This window comes from Trichosurus vulpecula, chromosome 2, assembly GCF_011100635.1.
Source record: "Trichosurus vulpecula isolate mTriVul1 chromosome 2, mTriVul1.pri, whole genome shotgun sequence".
NCBI classification, from domain to species: domain Eukaryota; kingdom Metazoa; phylum Chordata; class Mammalia; order Diprotodontia; family Phalangeridae; genus Trichosurus; species Trichosurus vulpecula.
The window spans coordinates 349542074-349563559 of NC_050574.1; the positions used below are offsets into that span (position 1 = coordinate 349542074).

Below are 21486 nucleotides of genomic sequence, written 5' to 3' on the forward strand. Positions count from 1 at the left end.
TTATACAGTCATGGGGATGAAATAATCTACATTAATCTAACCCAAAAGTTAAGAGATTTTTCAAACATGCAAAGAGCAGAGTTATAGTTTTACTAAAAACAAAGAATAGATTGTGATCAAGATATACAAAAGTGTCTACTAAATTAGTGTGTGCATGTAAATGTGTGAGGTTGGCGCAAAAAGTTTCACATGGATGAAATTACCGATCTTGAATTATCAAAGCATTATCTCCATATTATTAGATAGGCACATTTAAACATCTTTGATATAGCTGACACTATTAATATCAGAATATCTCAAAATTAGTAGAATTGTTATCTCCTAATAGACTTTTTGCCTTGGGTTTGGTAACCCATACAGAAGACATATCCCTTAAGTAGCCTTACTTCAAGATGGTAATGATACTCACTAAGAATAATTTCTTCTATATAATACCAAGTGAAGGAGCCAGAATGGTTTAGATGTCTTAGGGCTCCTGAGTCACTAGTAACGAGAAGGGAAAGTCGGCTAGGTTGCTAAGATGTGTAAGTAAATGGAGATAGGGAGATTTAATTCTGCTGCTGTTTTCCCCAGGGAAATCACTAGAGGCTGAATAAGTGGGTGTTAGCTCTTCAATAGAAATGACAGTAGTTGAGACCTGGACAAAGATCATTTTACAAAAGAGGTCTCGATCTGGTGCCTATGCCTGGCTCTGAGAACAAGTACCAGCAGCGATGATCAGTGTCTTTCAGTTATGTCATGTATCCTTTCTTCACTAGGAGAATAAGCATGTTTCTAAGCATTTCTGGTAAGTATCACAAGGGCTATTACAGCAGATAAACATAACGTAATATGTACAAGGACTCCTGCAATGAAATACCTGGGTGATAACTAGGTGCTCTTACAGATCTCTTGGAAACTGGCAAGGTAAAAGGCAGTTACTATGTATTTTACATTTTGATATCACAACATTAATATATAAATAACCATATAATTATTCTATGACTAGATTATAATATATGAATCATAATTTTATCTTACAAGTTGATTGCTAATTTAGCTTTAAACGTCCAAATGTTTTACAGACTTGGGAATTATTTCATCCAGCACTCAAGTACAGACACTCCTGGAGAAGTTAAAGCCATTACCTTAACACTCAGTATAGTATATCATAGAACCCCAGTATTTTAAATCTAGAAGGGACTTGGACCCTTTCATTTCACAGTTAAGTATAGAATATCGGAAAGGTGAAGGTTAGTAGGTGGCAGAGCCAAGACTATAATGTCCTAGGATTCCTTTCATAGCACCATGAAGCAAACCCTCTCCTCCCAATATGTTTTTCTAACTTCACCTTTCACTATTCTTGCAAATCTCTTCCCCTAAAACATTCAAGCTTGCTATTCCCTATACATGGTAATATGTAACAGTACCTACCTCTATGCTTTTGCTTAAGCCATATCTTGAATGTTTCTTTCCTATTCAAATTTTCTTATCTCTTCCTAAAATCTCCAGCTCTAAAATTACCCAATTTCATAATTAACCACATGACACTTTATTTATTGTGAGGCTCCTCAACTTACTGTCAAGTTTACCATTCCCACTAATAGGTCCTCCATGGATTAATATTGGAAGATATAAGGTTTTCTCCCTCTTTGCCCATTAGTACCATCCCTAGCTAATCATTAACTTTCTTTATACCTGCTTATTTGTTTTTTCCCCTGGGGAAAGTGGAGCAAGGAATAAGGTCTCTTTATAAAAAAAGGATAGGTGACCTGTTATATATCAAGTCAAGTCATCCTCTAAAAAAAAAAAAAAAAACTAATTTATTGAGGTAGTATAGCTGGAACTTATGAGAGGCTCCCAGGCTCTGGCAGCAAACAGTAAAGGACATGAACAATCCAGAGGAATAGGGAAACAGTTAAGGATCTCTTAATAAAATTCTTCCCTGTACAGTGATATTGGGATTTCCTCCTACTTCCATGACACCCCCTCACCTAAACAAATTTAATTTCTATTAAAGCAATTTGTCATATCCAAACTGAAATGGCAGGAAACATTCTTAAAAGTTAACAGTATAACTACTCCAAAATTTCCAAAGATAAACTTATGAACATAACACAGGGTCCAGTGAGTTTACTTTTTTATTTTGAATACTCAATATCTCCCATTATTATGAAAGAGAACATAGCATCCATTTTGAAAAGCACTATTTAAATTTAGACTCCAATAGACATACTTACCACATGTTAATGTTCCATAAATCAAGAGCCATATTTTTAATGAAAATTTTATTTCTAAGCATCTCAAACAAATTTTCCCCAACTCCTAAAAGAAAACCTCATACCACCAATCATCAAGAATAGAGACAAAAAGAGGCTTGCACTACTTCAGTTTTCAGAGCAATGAACAAGCTATAGTGCTACATAACCACTATTCAATTTCAAGAAACAAACCTTCTGCATAAGGCGTGGGTATTCTGCGCTCTATTTCAGGTGATTTTTAAGTGTACTCATTAACCTACCTGATGTGTGATTTCGTTTTGAGGCACAGGGAGGGATCTTTCTTCATACACAGGAGGTGGTTTATGTGTGGGTGGAAGATCAATCCTGCATTAAAAAGAATAAACAATATGACTGCCACATTTAATGAAAACAAAAGGGAAGTTGAGGGAGTGAGGCTCCCTGTAATTCTAAACATGATTTCCGTGATACTGTTTAAACTGTCTCAAATCTTTAATATTCAGCACTCATTTTCATTTACCCTTCAGAGCTGAGAAAATAAGCCAAATTAGAGCTTGGACAACCCACATATTGCTGCTAATATCAAAGGTGCAAGTACATAATACTATACACATCCCAAAGTTTGTAGAGAGGGTTTTATTTTTTAAAAAAACTATACTACAACTTTTCATTATTGACATACACACACACATACGTTTATACAAGACATTCCCTTAAGCAGTATCATTAAAACCATTTTTCAGGTTTATTAAATGATGGGATAAGAAAAATATTCAACGCTGACATTTTTTAAAAGCTTTCCGTATGTGCAGAAAACTCAAAATATCTTGGCTTGTCACCCAAATATCAAGGTTCTCAATGCCATGGGCAACTGGGAATCTTGCTTTTCAAGGAAACAGAAACTTTTCCTTCTAAGATAGGGGGAAAACACTCAGATATTCTAATAAGAGTGATTACTTCTCTTAATAATTGTACAAACTTTACTAACATGAAGCAATATTAGAATGGTGTTCTGATTTCTCAAGACCACCAGTAACAATCTAAATATATGTAATTAATAAATTAAATGTAAATCTTACCAAAAGTACCAGTCTTAGACATTGTAGTTATTATGGTGGATTTCATAAAAAAACATAAACATGAAATAAGGGATGTATTCTAAGAACCGCATATTCATTAAAGTAATAATAGAAAAGTAAAAGAATGAAAAATACATCAAATGTCATATGTAAAAAGTTATAGATTATTTAGATTTGTAGAAACCTAACATTTGATAGTTACAAAAAGAACGGAGCTGTTCAAGCATCAAAAAGAAGGACCATGCTAAAATTTCATTTATAATAGTAATAGAACAGAAGTAGGCAAATGAAGAACTTCCTTAGACTCTGCATGAGACCGTACGAAGATGCCAGTCACCTTTATAATAAGGCAAACTGAAGATTAGGAAGTCCCACAACATATACACAAAAACATTCTAGTCAAGCACCGCTATAGTAAGACAGGCATTTAAGGAAATCATTATTTGCTGCTTACCAAATGACCTAAAACTTAAGGACTTGGGTCTTATAAGGGGGACAAGTATGTTATAGGGACTAGCCTGAATGAGGCATTTTACAGTCCCTTTAACAGATAATTCTCCTTCCTTCACTTCTCCCTCCCGACCCCAAATACCCACTGCTAGAGAAAGGTGGAGAGCAGAAGAATAGAATCTAAGGAATGGAAGACCTTGAGGATTATCTAATCTCTCTTAATTCACATATAAGTCAGTAAAGGTTAAATGACTTATAGGCCATACAGATAAAAGTAGTAAAAGCTAAGAAATGGAGCTCATTCCACATTTCTGCCAATATGCCACTCTAGAGAGAATTATGTCTGGTTTGTTTCTGTATTTAAAAGAAAAAAAAACATCACTCGGATAAAGCCAATTATGCCAGAGCCTCAATTTATATTGCTTTTAAAAAAAAATATAAGATGTCTAACTCCATAATTTAACCACATGTCACATAAAAAATAAATAAATTCTCCTGAAGAAAGATACTATTAAAAACATTTTCAATAGCTCCCAGTGGGTTGCTATATGAATTGTTACACAAAACTGAGGCTAAAGATGTTTGTGACTTAAAGCCATATACACTTTAGAAGACATTCACATTTATTTTTAGAAGTCTAATTAAAAAGAAAATATACACACGAGAGAGAGAGAGACAGTGAGTACACCTTCTTCTGGGGCCATAGTAAAAGAAACTTAATGTACTTTAGGTTAAAATGTATACATTGCATTCGTCTTAATTGGCCCCTTATTTTTTTCCCTAAGGTATAGGCTGAAATGTCCCTTCATGAAGATGTCTTTATCTGTTAAAATATGTAAATTTAATTTTACTCTCTTCCCTCAAATGTTTAAGTATTATATTTACAACAAAAATTAAAACCCCTGAAAGCATTCACAATCAAAATATGCAAAAAAAAAAATACCTACACTTTATCAAGATAGGATGGTCTTTTCTTCCGAGGAGTCAGCAACACAGTCACAAAGATAGTAATGATAAAAAGTGCAAGCACGGCTCCAATGACTGCTCCAGCTACTGCTATGGAAGAGGTCTGCTTAAATGGAACATCTGGAATGTAATACAGATTAGGATTTTTGAGGCAACTGGTAAAGAGTAAATAATGAATGCATACGTATATGCCTGTAAGATGCAGGAAATATTTTTAAATTAAAGTATGATGTTCAAGCCTGAAAGCCCCCAAATCTAATTCACTTTTTGTGGCTACAGACACTACCAATTTGATCAATTTTCCTATGATTTCCATTCAAAATATCATCTCCATACCTTTTCCCCACTGTTCTCAATGTTGGTGCCTTCAGTTTAGTGTTCATAAATAACTATGGCAATAAATTTCTCTCCATAAGTTATTATAGGGGTCTAGGAGAAAAAAAAATGAGGCCTAGAGGAAAGATGTACACAACAATCCAATGAGAGGTGATGAGATTCTGAATTAGAGGAGCAATCGTTTGGAGAGATGAAGATAGCATGAGATGCTGAAGCCGATTAATTATTACAAAATCAACATGGAGAGTCAAAGAGGACTCCTTGGCTGTGAACTGCCAGTAAAGAAAGGATATGGGTTTGAAAGCTTGAGAGGGTAGCCAAGAGGTCAAGTCAAGGTTTGAGAGTATAGGTGAATGCCATTTGCCACTAACTTTTTATTATGACCCCATGGTTCCATGAGACATGAGTATATTTCCAAAAATCAAGGAAGGAGCAACTAAGTTGGATTAAGGGGGTCTGACTCTTAATAGTCTATAAACATTTACTAAGCACCTACTACACACCAGGCACAGTGTTGAGTGCTTGAGATACAAAAAAAGATAGTCTCTGCTCTCGGGGAGCTCACAACCTAACAGGGAAAACAACAAGCAAATGTCTACAAACAAGCTGTATGCAGGAGATACACACAAACACACACACACGAAAGCTATATACAGGATAAAAAGCAACTCATTAAATGAGGGAGGACACTAGAAATAAAAGGAGTCGAGAAAGGATTCCTGTAGAAAATGAGATTTTGGTTGGGACTTAAAAGGAAGCCAGAAGTGGAAATGAGGAAGAAGAGCATGACAGGTGTGGAGGACATCAAGGAGACCACTACCACGAAGAGTATGTGACAGGGAATAAGGTGTAAGAAGACTAGAAAGGTGGTGAATGCCAAATAAGATTTTAGATTTAATCCTGACAGTGACAGGGAGTCACTGAATTTATGTAGGGAGGTGATATGGTTGGTTCTGTGCTTTAAGAAACTCACTTGGCAGCTGGATGGAGGGTGGATTGGAGCAGGGAAGAGACTTGAAGCAACAGCAGGGTATTGCAATGTGGCTTATTACCCAGCGGGTCTGCTCCAGAGTGTTAAGAGGATATTAAGGGGCACATTTTTGAGAGATGTTGCAAAGATGAAATCCACAGGCCTTGGCACTAGATTGCATGTGAAGGGGTAAGGCATAATGAGGAGTCAAGGGTTATGAGCTTGAAGCACTGGGCTGATGGTGTTGCATGGGAGTGTTCGGAAGAAAAGACGATTTTTACTTTGAGTTTAAGATATCTACTGGCCATCTAGTTCGAGATGTCTGAAAGACAGCTGGAGATGCTCGTATGGAGGTCGGCTGAGATGAGGGGGCAGGACAGATAGATTTAAGAATTGTCAGCACAGAAATGGTAATGAAATCCATAGGAGCTGATGAGACCATCAAGTGTAGTATATAGAGAGGACACCCAGGACAGAATTGTGTAGGACATCTATGGTTAGAGGGATGAGGAACCTAGCAAAGATTTGAGGAGTGGTCAGATAGGCAGGAGAACTAGAAGAGAGTGATGTCTTGGAGGGAATGACAAACGGTGTCATAGGTTGCAGAGAGGTCAAGGAGGAGGAGGACTGAGAAAAGGCCATTTATTTGGATGTGGCAATTAAGAAGAAATCATTAGTAACTTTGCGGAGGGCAATTTCAGTGCAATGATGGGGTTGGACTGGCTAAGGTGGCAAACTGCTAGGACACAGGAGAAGATGAGATCAAAGGCTTAGGTATGAATAGACTTGAAGAAAATACTTCATTTGAGAGTAAAGGAGGATAGTGCATTTCGTAGTCTTCTACCTTGCACCACTCACTTCATCTTCCCTGTCCTGAGTCTTTCCTCTATCCCCTTTTATACTGTTGCTATACTTTTTACTCATTTCTCAGTTTCCTCTTTGAAGTTTTCTTTACATAAATCTGAATGAAAGCCAAAAAGGAAAATGAGTGCTTCAGAAAATAGAAAAAAAAAGTTTGAAGTCTTCAAATTTTAAACTTGTATTTAGGGTTGATACTTTTAAAAAGATATTAATTTTTTTTATAAGGATTCACTATTCAGTCTATTTTTTTTCTTTAAGGCTCTCTCCTGGAGAGCTTTCCTCCAACCCCACCCTTCTCTCTCCCAGATAAATCAACACACTCCATTATCATCCTTAGAATAAATGAAAATATATTTTCCTGTAAATATCATGGTAGCACATTGAGTCTATGATATGAAGCAGCATTATCACCTATTAGGGCACCCTGAAAATTCTAATGTAACCCTGAATCTATCCAAGCCTAGGGCAGTTTTGTTGAGAAGACAAACCTGTTCTGCATAGTGTTCACACAGTAGAAGACATAACTCCTGATTTGCTGAAAGAATGATTAGCAAGAGTTTGTTGCAGAGACAAAAATAGAGAGAAGGAGCTCCTGGAAGGCAGGCAAGAGAAACTTTTGAATGGCAAATCGGAGGTCTCAGACACAAATACATATGAAAGCTGGCCCCATCACGTTCCTTGAATACCTGAGCTTATAATTTTAGAACCGGATAGAACCTCCCTTGAGGAAAATCATTCTTTTTCCTCACTTCAGCTGATACTTTATCTTGCTTCTGCCAACAGAACTCATTTACTCTTGTGTGTGTGTATGTATGTATGTATAGTCTTTGATATATTTTAATTTGTAGAACTACAATCTTTATTTACTGTCTCTCTTAGATAAAAAAAGGTTACTCAGTATTCATTATTTGTGGTGGTCTTTTGTGTTATTGGTGTTCGGTGGGAAGGGGTTAAACTAAAGGCCTACCTCAAGGAAGGTAGGTGCTTTTGGTCTAAACTCCTAAACATTGTCCATTTAGAGATATTTAAGAGGTGGCCCATAAATATAAGTCTTGCTGATATTTCTCTCTGGAGATGCAATCTTCCAGCCTTCAGCAGTTTAGGACCTTCCCCCACTCTCACAGGCCTTCCTACTACTCACAAAACATGAATACAGTCTCTTCAGAGACAGAATGGGTCATATCTATCCATGATGTGTGTGAGTCACATCAAGATTAAACAGTCCACACAGATAAATTACATGTAGAGGCTTATCTGCAGGAATACTTTCACAATATGATTCTTGATGGCTTCTTTTACAAAACATTTTATTTAAAAAAAAATAAGTTCTGGAATTTGAGTCTTGATTCTGAGGTTATACTTTATTTTTTCTCACGTGTTGCCTATTTTCTTCTTCTGAAAGGTTGTGCTTAATGATTTCAACATAGCCCCAGGCTATCAGCCTTAACTCTCCATTACCAATGACTATTCAATTGTTAGTGGAGATTAAGTTAATCTATAACCCCACACTTTCAATTTTAAAAAGGTGAGGTTGGTAGCAGGTTTTGTCTTACTTTTTGACTTCTTGATTTTCATTAGAATGTTCAATGCATTTCAGAGAGAAAGGCAAATTTTCAAAGAATTATTTTTTGAACGACAGTTCTGAATCCTACTGGGATCTTACTTGTCCTTCATGGTCTCAAATATTTTGTTTGGTATCTCAGAAGACTTCCCATTCTAGAAATCACATTTCGTTTTCTTTCCTCATAGTGGGGGATTTTCTTTTGAGGCATGGATAATTTTTCTCCTTAGCTTCATCTAGGAATTGTTTCCCAGGGAATATTTCAGAGAAGCCTTCGTTATTTAAATACATATGTGCATAAATTTTCTGAAGAAGAGCTTAAATTCACTATTGTGCTTCTTCCTATCGAATACTAGTTACACAAAAGACCATCATAAATGGCAAATAACAAGTGAATCCATATCTATATCCAAGTATAACAGCAAACAAACTGGAGAAGTGCTACAGATTAAGACATGCTGAAGAATACACAAGTGTAAACAAGCTTTTCAGCAGAAAGTGAAAATAAGATCTCAGCTCAGAGCAGGAGAAAATGATGTCACTTAGGGGAGGTCTGCTCCCAAGCAGTTTCTACAATTCCAAGTGCTAGATGACAAAGAACACGATTGGGCCAGCTCACATAAATGTCAGTGACTTGAAAGGTTCTAGTCACCACTCAAAACTCGCTGTCTTTCTCTCTACTGCCTTCCTGGAGTTCTACTCTCCACACATCTATGACGTCTCTGAAACAAACAGAAATAAGATCATTATAGAGGATGACAGTAACATGCTCAGCATTCTCATTCTCTCAGTCAATCCAGACGGAGTTAAGGCTCCTACTCCTTAAGTATCACTGGGTGCAGGGCTGTCCCCTTGGCAGCAAAACCACTCAGTCTTGGGCAGAAATATTATTATACCAGCATGCGCAACTTTGGCTAACTAAAACAATAAAATAAAGAGAATTAAGATTTAGTCTTTATATATTTTGAAATAATAGAATTTTCTGAATACTTAGTATAAATATTATCTGAAACACTTATGGTAAAAAGACAAACCCATTACTATAGAGAAACAATATGATTATTGAGAACAAAAAGTACAATTGACTATAATTAAAACTATGACGCTTATACTGTGCTGGCAACAATATTATTTCTGCAGTCTTCTGCCAGTTTTCAGCTTATCTGATCCTGAACAGAGTAATGAATTATCATGTCTTTAGAAAATAAAATCAATGTATCTATTTGCATATTATTTAAAATTAAAGCTCAGGTTTCTTTACATTCTGGCTGACACAAATGACAACACATTTAGAACCTAGGCAAACCAATTACACATCTGAAACACAGGTGTGAATATTAACTTTTAGACAAGATTGAATGGTACTATTACAATTACAAAATATTAATATTACTGGCTTCATTCATTTCATTCAAAATTACCTGAAACTGCGAAAAAGAGCCCTCTTCTATTTTCATATTTAGCAACCCAGTGCTGCCTCTTATTCACATCAAAATGTATCTGTGATCTATACTTTTCTCATCATTTTCTTGACCAACATCTTAGCATAGGTTAATCCTTTATGAATATGTTATGACAATATATCTGGTCTCCTTGCCTTATGTGCCTCCCAGTCACCTAACTCAAATCATACAAATATACTGCTAAAACAATCTTCTAGAGAAATCACTCCCTCTTAACAGTTATCCAAAACTCTCCAATAGTTTTCTAATACTTAACACATACAAACTCCTTATAGGACCAACTTTCTAGATACTCAATCTTTCTTATCTTAATCTTTCCTAAAACATGCCTCCTTTTGGGTGTGGCCAGACTCTGATCCATATATGCTTAATCCTGCCTTAATTTTTGTTCTCTTGTGTACCAGCTGTCTAAATATTATTAAGATCTAGGTTTTCCATGAAATTTTTTCCTAACTTCATGAAACAAAGATCACATTTTATTTTATATTGTTTTCGTACATAAGTTGAGAAAACTATGCTTTAATCTGTGATTGAGAACTAAAAAGGACCTCAGAAGTTAACTACCACTCATCATTTTACAAATTTGAAAACTAAGGCCCAGAAAGATTTGGCAACTTACTCAAAATCTTATATATAGTAAGCAGCACAGAGGCACACAGGTCCTCCAACTCCAGGATCCAGTGCTCTTTGAACTTCATCACATGGAATATGTGAGTTATTCCAAAATTGTACACATTAATCTCCTGATATTTCCTCAAGTCTTTGGCATCTGGAATCTCTAGACCAGACCATAACGTCAGGTGGCAATATCCTTACATCTTCTATACTCTACCCAATTTTATATACTCCCCCAAAACACAATGTTGAGTACAGAGTAGGCATTTAAAAGGAACATCATACAAAGTCAAAGTGATAGATTTTTCTTCAAAATGAGAATGAACAACTATCACTGTTTAAGACTCTTGAATAAGACTCTTGAATGCATGTGTTAAATTTAACTCTTGCTAGTTTTTGACAAATATCTATGTAGGAAACATTTAAATTGTATCATTTAAATTTTAAATTGCAGGTGACTGACACACATACACAAAAAGGATAACTACTAATGCAACTATTCTAGGCAGTGATTCTCAAATAAATCCCATTACAAATAGTAAATCTGGGTCATGAGTAATCAAATTAGGCTCAGTCAGAAAAAATTTGGTTTATCTTATTGTCTGCTTGCTTTAGCATAATAATTATGGTTTCAAAAAAATTAACATAAGTAAAACCATCAATAAAGGATAAATTTCTATTGTTACAATTTAGACTAGGAGTACATAAAGTGAATTACAGAATTTTACATAAAAGCATTTAATTGGCTTCATATGTAAGGGGGTCGGGAAACCAGGATGTAGAGAATTCATCACACAGCAGAATGGCTAACTCAAATATTCATCTCCACGTGTTAGGAATTAAATAGTAAAACAATTAATGACAAATACTAATTTGTTACTTTACTGCCACTATCCAATAAGTATAGCTGAAAGGCCATATTATATGTTAAGAGATAAGCCACACTTGTCAAGCGCAGTGATTTTAATTATATTCTCCCAATGAAAATAAGCGCTTGGAAAAGTGAAAATGTGTTTTGGATTATTTATGCAAGAGAGATATTTATGGTTATTTACCAAACATATTACCAAATAACAACACAAGTTTTATTCGCATAGAAGACTAGACCGCAACATAAATTGCCAGAAATTCGGGAATATAGTCTGTTAGGAGTGTTGTATTGTTATCAATAAGAAAATATGAGTATTGGTTCATTATGCAATCTGTTACTTTTCAAAAATTCACTAGAAGTATCATTTCATACATTCTCATAGATTTTTAAAGAGGCTGCATTGCTTTCATCTATTAAACAGATGACATAGTTTTAGGAGTATCAAAACTTGAAACAAAATAAAACTTATGTAAAAAAGTATTCTTTGGCCAAAAAAAAAGTTTACTAATTCACTCAATGACTGCTTTCTGCATTTATTTTCTGTGGTCCTTACATGAAAGTCCACAGTCCACATTATCTTCTATCATTATTCCTGTTTACAGTTTTGAAAAAGGCACAAACAACTCAGTATTTCACTTCTTTTGCTTCTTGCTTCTGAAAATCTAAAATAGTTTCTCTTTAACCTTACAGACTTTCCCCCATATTTAAGTTTAACTTATAGACATCCTTTAAATAAAATTGCATTATACATATAGAATTTGCGAACCATTCCAATTATATAATTCTCCTCAAATTTAACTCCATCAAAGCGGTTACCCAGAAAACAAGGAAGGTCTGATAATTCTTTCCTTCTTGTACTACCACCACCAAAAAAACAAAATAAACAATATTCCTACATAAAACACTGACAAGGAAAAAAGAAAAGGCACATTGATTTCTCCATTGTACTCTCCCGCAGTTAATTCAAATAGGCAAAAACTATTCAAAGGATGTGAGAGAAAGGAATAAGATCATAGAAAAGGAAATATAAGACCAAGATTTTTTCTTAAATTAACTAATCTATTCCACAGGGACAGTTTCTTGCATTTTTACACATTGCTAGATTAATTAGCTGTGTACATCACTTGTATTCAAAAATTAATTTAACAAAAATGTTTATTTCACACAACTATTCATGTTTACAATCAGGTCTCTATTTACAGCAACCATACATAATGTCATAAGAAACAATACTGCAATGCTTTTGAAAATTAACACGAGTATCATCAGTCTGAAGTTAAGCTCTGAAACTTTGTAAAGTTTACCAAATTATTTACCTTGGTAAAGGATACACCGAGTATAGCAAATAATCAAAGGTCTGAATATTACAAAAACTCTTAAATTTATAGAAGGCGCAAAATATCCCACATGAAAAAGTGAGTTCACAATTAGGTAATTTTTTTCTAAGACAACAAGCTATCTTTCAAAGATAATATAGTAAATTTTAATCTTTGAACATTTGAAATATAGTTTTAGAAATACATTATACATTTGTTTAGAGTTACTCCCAAGTTGAGAATTATGTACAGTATCTGGTTTGTGATTGTTCTAAATATGAAACTTTGGTCAAACAAGAAACCAAAAACATATCTCTTAACGGATAAAAAAAGAGTTCAGATTTTTTTTTGGTGGTCAAAACACCAACACTAACGGTATAAACATGGAGCAACAAATTTTCCCTTCAAAAGATTTACTTCAATCACAGTGTACTGTCTATTTTTAAAATATGGATACTGTATTTGTTGTAAAGCTCTAAACACTGTAGGTCATTTTGAGGTGCTTTTGCCACTTAAAAAAATACACATTTTCAAAACTGGGTAACTTTCATATTGTTTCAAATTCATATTTTCTAGTGATGTGGATAATACTGCGTTATGCTTATTAGTTAGTATTTAATTTCTAAGAGAATCTTTCAATGACAGACTTTAATAAACTATTATGTTTATCTTTAGCCTGATATTATACTTGCAGTATTTTACCTTGAGGGAAGTACTCATTTTCAATTTCCACAAAAAGAGTTAAAGTCAACAGTAACTATTCCATACATATTCACAATCTTGTTTTTAGGTTTTAACCATTATAAAATCTTTTCAAATGAATCTGTTCTATATAACCTTAACTTTTTGTTCAGAGTTTGCATTATGCCTTACTCAAAGAAAACAACCTCAGTAAATACCTCTAATTTGCTTTTTCAATCACAAGATTTTCTACTGGCTTTAATAACTCCATTTTCCCTTTAGCGTCACAGTAAAAAAGAAAAAATCAACAAGAAAAAAAATTAAAAACAAAAAGAAAAGAAAATCCCAGATATTACCTTATCAGTAAATAAATCACAAAATGAGTTCTTTGGACTGCATAATATGTGAGCCATTGTGTGATAATTCCAGGTCTTCACTGTAGAAACATTTAAATTTTAATTATTTCATGAAGAAAAACAATATTTGAAGATTAGGAGGACATTAACTTCTCAAATACACATACTTCAGAAAAGGAAAAATACTTGTTATATTTGTTATACTGACTTTAAATTAAAACTCAACAATTTTCAAACACTGATCTAAGAGCATACAGCAAAAAAAAAAAGTTTTAGGAAAATATTCTGGCAAACTGGGTTAGGTATGAAAGTACCTACTAGTCCTACAATTTACTAACTATAGCCAATCCAAATATTGCAACTTTAGGTTCATGGAGATCTCACTATTTTTCTTCCACCTCTGACTAAAGTCAACCTTAAATGACTAGAAACAAATAAGTCTACAAAATACATAAAGCCTTTAACTCAGAATATATTTTTCTTATTTGCATATTATAACCAGATCTGGTCTATACCTCATAATTCCATTTGCACTAGAAATGACAGTCTATCATAGATTAATCCTCTACAAGAAGATATTTTGGAAGTAGCTAAGAAGCAAGAGATAGATTTAGCACTTATTGTACCATAACTAATGTTAACATCACCAAGGCATTATTTTTTTCCTCTCCACAAATTATAAAGTATATGCGAAATTATTTATGAATTTCTATTCCGTTTAACTCTTATATGCTTCTTAAAAAACAAACTATAAAGGGCAATGGTGTTACACAAAATCTATTCATTTAGTTAACTAAACCCATTCGTCAACTAGTAATCTCAGTGCAAAGCATCTTTAAAAGTATACCTGACTCTATAGTCACAATGGCAAGGCTCATTTAAAATGAAGAGGTATTCATTCCTTTTCTGTTAACCTTAGAAAATATTTTTTTAAAAGGGGAAAATGGTTCATCAGGCTGAATGTTTTTGAATATATAAAAACAATTCTTGAACAAATCTAAGAGTCAATTTTGATGTAATATCATTTGATGGTGAAAACTTTTGAGATCAAGAGGTATATGTTAAACAAAGTTGAAAATATAGTCTTAAGTAAACATTTAATACACAATGCCAAAGTAGTTGTTTTTTTTTAATTTTTGTACCAAAACAAATTATACATTTAACTTTAAGTTAACATTTTTCTTCTTACCTGTGCCACAGACCAATAAAGTACTCTGCATTAAAATTCAAATCTTGAGACAGTAGTACAGCATTGAAAAAAAATATAAAGCAGCTCAGATACATTTAACCTAGATTTTACATTTCCATTTGTCAAGTTAGAATATAAAAAGTAAGCTTGAAAATCAACTTCAAAAAGCTTATTTTTTCCTTCAAGAAAAAGTATGAACAATCTGAAAATGATCCACAACTAAAATGAATGAAACATTGTACAGAGTCACTTTCATTTAGTGGTTGCTAAACATACCACTCCCTCCTGGAAATTACTGAACCATCTACATGTGAAACTAAGTCATCTTCGTTGTCATCATAGCTCTCCTCACCGACAAACTTCATTCCCATTTTTATATCTTCATAATAATCCATTGGTCTTTCAAACCTGTTCAGATTGTCTACATTGTTCCACTGAGATTTATCAGGTTCCTCTAAGTAGTCTTTAGATATTAGATTGTTAACTGGATGTTTATTTTCTTTTTTTACACTGTCAGGGTAAGAATCAAGCTCATCTTGATGAAGAACATCAATTTGCGATTCTTTCTGCATATCTGATGGTGGAATGTAGTTCTTAGCAAAGTAGTCACCACGGAACGTCCGTCTTCTCCTATAGAAGAATATTCCAACCAAAACACTTACAAGTATCAGGAAGAGAGCCCCACCCACTGCACCACCGATGATGGTGCCAATTGTGCCATCCTTAATTGTTGCCAAAGTTGATAATGGGAAAGGCAATTTTTTAGGTGGTGCATCTACATCTTCAAATTCAACTGTTGAGAAACGCCACTGAACTGTAGGTGGTAGGGTGGTAGTAGTAGGAGGATCTAATGGAAACAGCAAAGATAGACAAGACACAGAAAGGCAAAGAATGTCAATGCAAGCTAAATCAGTAGCAAGTTGAAAAGAAGGCACAGTTGATGGATATATACATAGTAAAAATAGTTTTTCATTCTTAATTTGATAAGACTAAGGTGCCATGTTATTTCATTTGACCAATACACTTAAAAATTACAACAAGACTGATATCTGGTCAGTAATCACTGGTCTACCACAAAAGAATTAAAGAAATTACATATGGTGTAATCCCTTAAACTACTATATTAAAGATTAAGTTGTTGTCACATACTACACACCAGGAAGGGGGAACTACTTGCTTAGTTACATAAATTATGTTCCTGGGAAAGGCTCCTCTACAATTATGACTTAAGAAATATTAGTATCAATATAATTTAATTTTTCAGCCAGTGGCAGAGGGGAATAAAATGACAGAAGAGAACCAAATTTTTTTGGTTTGGTTTTACTAAAACTAAAAAAAGAGAAAAATTTAGATTTATTTAAATTTTATATCAGAAGCATATCTTTAAAGAATGAAAAACTATACATTCTTGGTAAGTGGGCAGAGTAAGCTAATTGTTTTAATTATTCTCTCAAAAATATTTTTCTTAAGTGAACAGACTGTCCAAATTTTGGAAGCCAAGGAAGTATTAAATATAGATCATTAGTAATTTTGAAAATAAAGATCATCACATTCTCACTTGTTTAGATAAACAGACCACACCATGAGAAAAAGACATCTAAGTATTTTAGGCAACTAAAAAAATTCCAACACTATCTTCAAGAAACAGATTCTTCCATAATGTGTGGAACTGACATCAATAGTAATGGATAATATTTTAGAGAGAACATTCTAATAATGCTAAAACATTAGATGCAAATGATCCTGCATATTGCTACTATATTACCATGTAAATGTCCATTAACATTAAGAAGTACTAAATATGAGTAGTGAAAAATAAACATTGGTTAATCATCAATTAAAGTGGCATTTTAGGACACTTTCCACAAAATTATGTTGTTTTAGAAGAAACTACATGTTACAAAGGTTTAAATTCCCTATAAGACTAGATGACCCAAATGATATAATTTCATAGTTTAGATTAGCATTTGTAATGAGTTGGTATTGAAAAACTTTTTAAATGTTAGAACACACTAAATCTACATTGGGAAATTATTCTAGTGTTATAAGCTGTAGAAAAATACTTACTGAGGCCAGTTTCATCATGGAATGCCGTATGTACAGAATATGATGAGAATTTAGCAGGTACAGCATAAATACTGTTGAACATATAATACTAACTAGCTTCCTATAAGTTTAAACATATATAGGATTGTAATTCTGTTGAGCATATCAAAGAGGTGAATATTAGTTCTTATAGTGTTAATAAATGAAACAGGACTTTTGAAACTGTGGGAAGATACAGTACATAGGAGAATGTGAAGTAATCTTGACATCTAATCTCAAGTTCAGCTTGAAAAGAAAAATTATAGCAGTCATAATATAAAAAGTATAAATTATTCACAAAATCTAATTTAATAGAATTAGCACTTTATAAAATGAGACAAAGGATTAAATGATTTTTCTTAATGCTGTTGTTTTTTTGGGGGGTGTGGATGAATTTAAGTTTCAAGTAGCAAAACGTATCTTGGGAAAAAATGTGCATGTGTATGTATTGCTCATTTTTTAAATATGATTTAGAACTTATTAAAACAAAAAAACCATGAGAGTCAATTATAGCCAGACTTTCTGAAATTATTTTTGTTTCACCTTTAAACTTATATATCCTCACACTCTTCTTTGAAGATTTTAATTTTTTCCAGAGAAAGAGTAAAGTTTTTAATGCTCATATTTGACTTTAATATTTATTATTTATTTCTTCCTAATCTTCTTTAAAGAAATTTGATTTTTTAAAAATTTGAAATAAGTAAATTTTTAGAAACTAGTTATCAATCTTAAACCAGATGCTCTTTTTCTCAGTGGTGTACAAATATTCTCTCTCTCCATATATATATATATGCATGTTTATATATATATATATATATATATATATATACATATATATACACACATACATATACATATGTCATATACACACACACCACATACATGTGTAATCAACCAGAGTCTCAAAAAGAACACCAAAACTAATTGCATCTTCCCCATGGATGAACTGGATATGAACAATCCTTTTCAATACATATATATGTGCATTTCACTTTTCCCATATAGTATGTGTTTTCTAAGGCTTACTGTTCTTTTTTTAATGAGAAAACTACCAGTCAAGATCAATTCAAAATGAATCTGAACATATTCCTATAGAAGTTTGATTGCTTTAATGTCAAGTCAGTAAGAGGTACATCCATTCAGGCACTTTGAACAAACACACTCAACAATGCGAGCACCCACCTTCCAGGGAGAATAGAGAAGGGAAAAGAAGAGCTGTAGAAAAGCTCCAAAAAAATAACCTCCTTGCTAAATGGGTAGTTATTATTAACTTTTAGAAAAGGAGACTCAATTCAATCGAACAGTCCAATTATTCAATTCCATTATATTTCTGCAACACAGATGTTACAGTTAACAGCTAATAATAAACTGGTCGATGTAACAGTCAATGGAATGAAGAACATGCTGGCATTATAACAAAGGGAGAAAGGGAGGGCAAGAATCACTGGAGTGCTCCATCTAATTATAATGCTGCCAATGAGTTAGATGGACATGGTTAAAAAAAATTACAGATGAAACACATAGATTAATGACTAAACTCCCAGGACAACATGAGTAGCCTGGAGACACAGAACTCCCAATAAAACTTTTTGACCATACGCATAAAATATAATGGACTAGTTTCATTTATGGAGGGAAAGATGAGGTTAATTTGGAATCAAAGTTCAGCATAACAAATGATTTTTAAGAAAGTGACTTAGAAATTCTAAAAAGGCAAGGAAATTGCACAAGATCTAATTCAATTCCAACTTCATGTGATATTTTAGTTGCTATTAACAATTAAAGTAAACATTTGGGCCAAATGGTAACATTCTTGCTCTTCTCAGTCTATTCATAAGAAGAAGAAAAAAGATTTTGGAAAGACAACAGGAGACAAAATAGAAATGCTATTAGGCAAGCATAAAGAATCCACAAATCTTAAGAGTTAGATGGAAATGGAGAGGTCACATAAAATCACTTCCCACAAAATTCCAGAAATTTACATTCTTTTACAGGAACAGCCCTAAAAGATATTCATCTAACCAATCCGAAACTATCTTCCGTTGAAGAGCTAGCTAACTTACATCAGGCAGTGCACTATCCACTTTGGAAAATCTACTTAGTGTAAAGTCCTTCACTGCATGAGGGGAGAAAAAAACCTGCTTTTAACTTTTATCCATTAGTTCTATCTTGTGTTTAGAAGTCACATAACTACTTTCCTTTGTTAAAACATTCTCCTAGTACAGTCCCCAATTTCTCCAAATGATCTTCATATGACACTTTTCTAGACCTTTCACCATCATGGTCAAACTCCTCTAGACAAGAACGAATTTGTCATGGTCCCGTCCCACATAGTTAATCAAGAATAGTAGGACAATTCCTTCCCTCATTCTGGACAGTATCCTTTTAATAACAAAAACTTCAGATTAAAAGGAAATAGTGTGATGTAGTGGATAGAGAAGCCTGGCCTCGGAATCAGGAAGAGCTGCGTTCAAGTCCAGACTGACAGACACTGGCAGTGTAAATCAAGGATAAGTTATTTATAACTCTAGTGGTTCCAAGAAACTCTCTGAGACCATAAAATACTACAGAGTTGCTGATTTATGTTGGTGGAGAAAATTTTTGACAGTGAAGGTTCCTTATAATCATGAATACTGTATTTGGTCTTCCAAGCTGACCCCCTAACCCCACCCCAAAAAGGAAAATGCATTTGTATACAAGCCTTCATTATCTCACACCTGGATTGTTTCAATAATATTCAATAGTTGGTCTCCCAGCCTCAAGTTTCCCCCTTCTCTGGTCTATTATCCTCCACTCAGGGGTCAAAATGATCTCTGGTAAAGTGTAAGTCTGACCACATCACTCCTACTCCAAAGGCTCCCTACTGCCTCTAGGATCAAATATAAAGTCCTCTCTCTAAATTCTAAAGTCCTTCACAAATTAGCCACTTCCTACCTTTCCAGTCTTCTTATACTTTATTCCTCTTCGTATACTCTAAGATTAACATTGGCCTTCCTGCTGTTCCTCAAACACCACAATGTATTTTCCAACTCTGACTTTCCACCACCTGTCCACCATGTCTGTAATATTCTCCTTCCTCCTCTTCGCCTCTTGGATTCCCTGGGTTTCTTCAACACACAACTGAATTCCTATTGACTGCAAGACACTTTTTCTGGGTCTTTCCCAATTTTCCCCACTGTTAATTGACTTCCCTCTGTCAATTTACCTGTATATGTCTTATATGTACCTGGTCGATTGCATCTTATCTCTCCCATTAGAATGTGAACTCCAGGAGGGCAGGGATTGTATTTTGGCCTTTTTTGCAACCCCAGCACTCAACACAGCTCCCAACACATAATAAGTGTTTTATAAATGCTCGTTGATACTGCTGATGATACTGATACTTTTAAAACATTACTAAATTGACAAAAGTGATTGTGCAGTGTGTCACAGAATCTTTAACATGGTTATTTAACAAGGAATATTTTTAGTAATATTCAAAAGTAGCTCTTCAAACTGAGGGGAGTGGGGGAAACTCTTTCCATGGTCAGCCTTCTTTTTTTTGCCCCTGGTCCAAGGCTATTGTAGGATGAATGGAATAGCAGAACGATAAGGAACTTGTAAATCTTTTAAACAATGGAAAGTCCCAACACTTTAGACCAGAGTCATAGATTCAGAACTGAAATGGATCTTTAAAGTCATGTGGTCAAATCTTACATTTTACAGATTACTGGTTGGTCCCAATCATACAATGGAAGATTCTAGGTCTGGTAAATCCATGAAATTGCTTTAGATGACACAATGTCCTATGTTTTTCCAACTGGCCTTCTAGGGAAACGCTCATTGCCAGAAGGATAAGGCAGGCAAGTAGTTAGTTCTTCAGTTCTGAAGGATAATAACTTTAGGAGAAATCACTGCCTAAAAATTAGAATACTTTTCATGTTTACATACTGGAAATGAAATTTAGGTCATATCCTACTGCAAATGAAAATTTCTAAGAAATGGAACAAGTGGTATTTAATATAAAAAAATCTATCAATATGAAGCAGTGTTTACTCCCTTCGAGTTCTTTGTAATGAGATGGGGACTACATCCTAGTTTATTACAGTTATAACGAATACTTTTTTTTTTAATGTTTAGATCTAGACCTGTGATATCATCGGTTTACAGGTCTCCAGGCCAGTAAATTCCATCTACTTGTGCAGATAGGCATGCATCTCTTTTGTAACTTATGGTCTTAGTGTATTACCTTAGGTCACTAAGGTTTTAAGTGACTTACCCATGGTCACAAAGAGGCAAGACTTCAATCTAGATTTTTTTTTTACTCCAAGGTCAGCTCGCTAGCCTTACTTAATAAACATATTTTGAAAAAAAAAATGAAATTCTAAATATGTGCTGGGATAGATTTCTACCCAAAGTAGAACATTACTTCTTAATAACTTAATAAATTCTCAATTTCACACCCATTTTAAATGACTACTTTAAGACC

The 21486-nt window shown here is 33.9% G+C and overlaps 1 protein-coding gene across 2 annotated transcripts in view; it reads right to left on the reverse strand.

Annotated features, from left to right (window-relative positions):
- The window catches only part of NECTIN3 (nectin cell adhesion molecule 3), a 198210-nt gene that overhangs the window by 121004 nt on the left and 55720 nt on the right, over positions 1-21486 (reverse strand). The window contains exons 6-7 of one of the 2 annotated variants that reach the window (XM_036745142.1): positions 4696-4834; positions 2501-2585 (exon numbers count right to left, since the gene is read on the reverse strand). In XM_036745142.1, coding sequence (XP_036601037.1) covers positions 2501-2585; positions 4696-4834 — 224 coding nt within the window. Of the gene's footprint in view, positions 1-2500; positions 2586-4695; positions 4835-14703; positions 15781-21486 lie in introns of those variants that run through there. The other variant, XM_036745141.1, reaches the window with a different exon arrangement.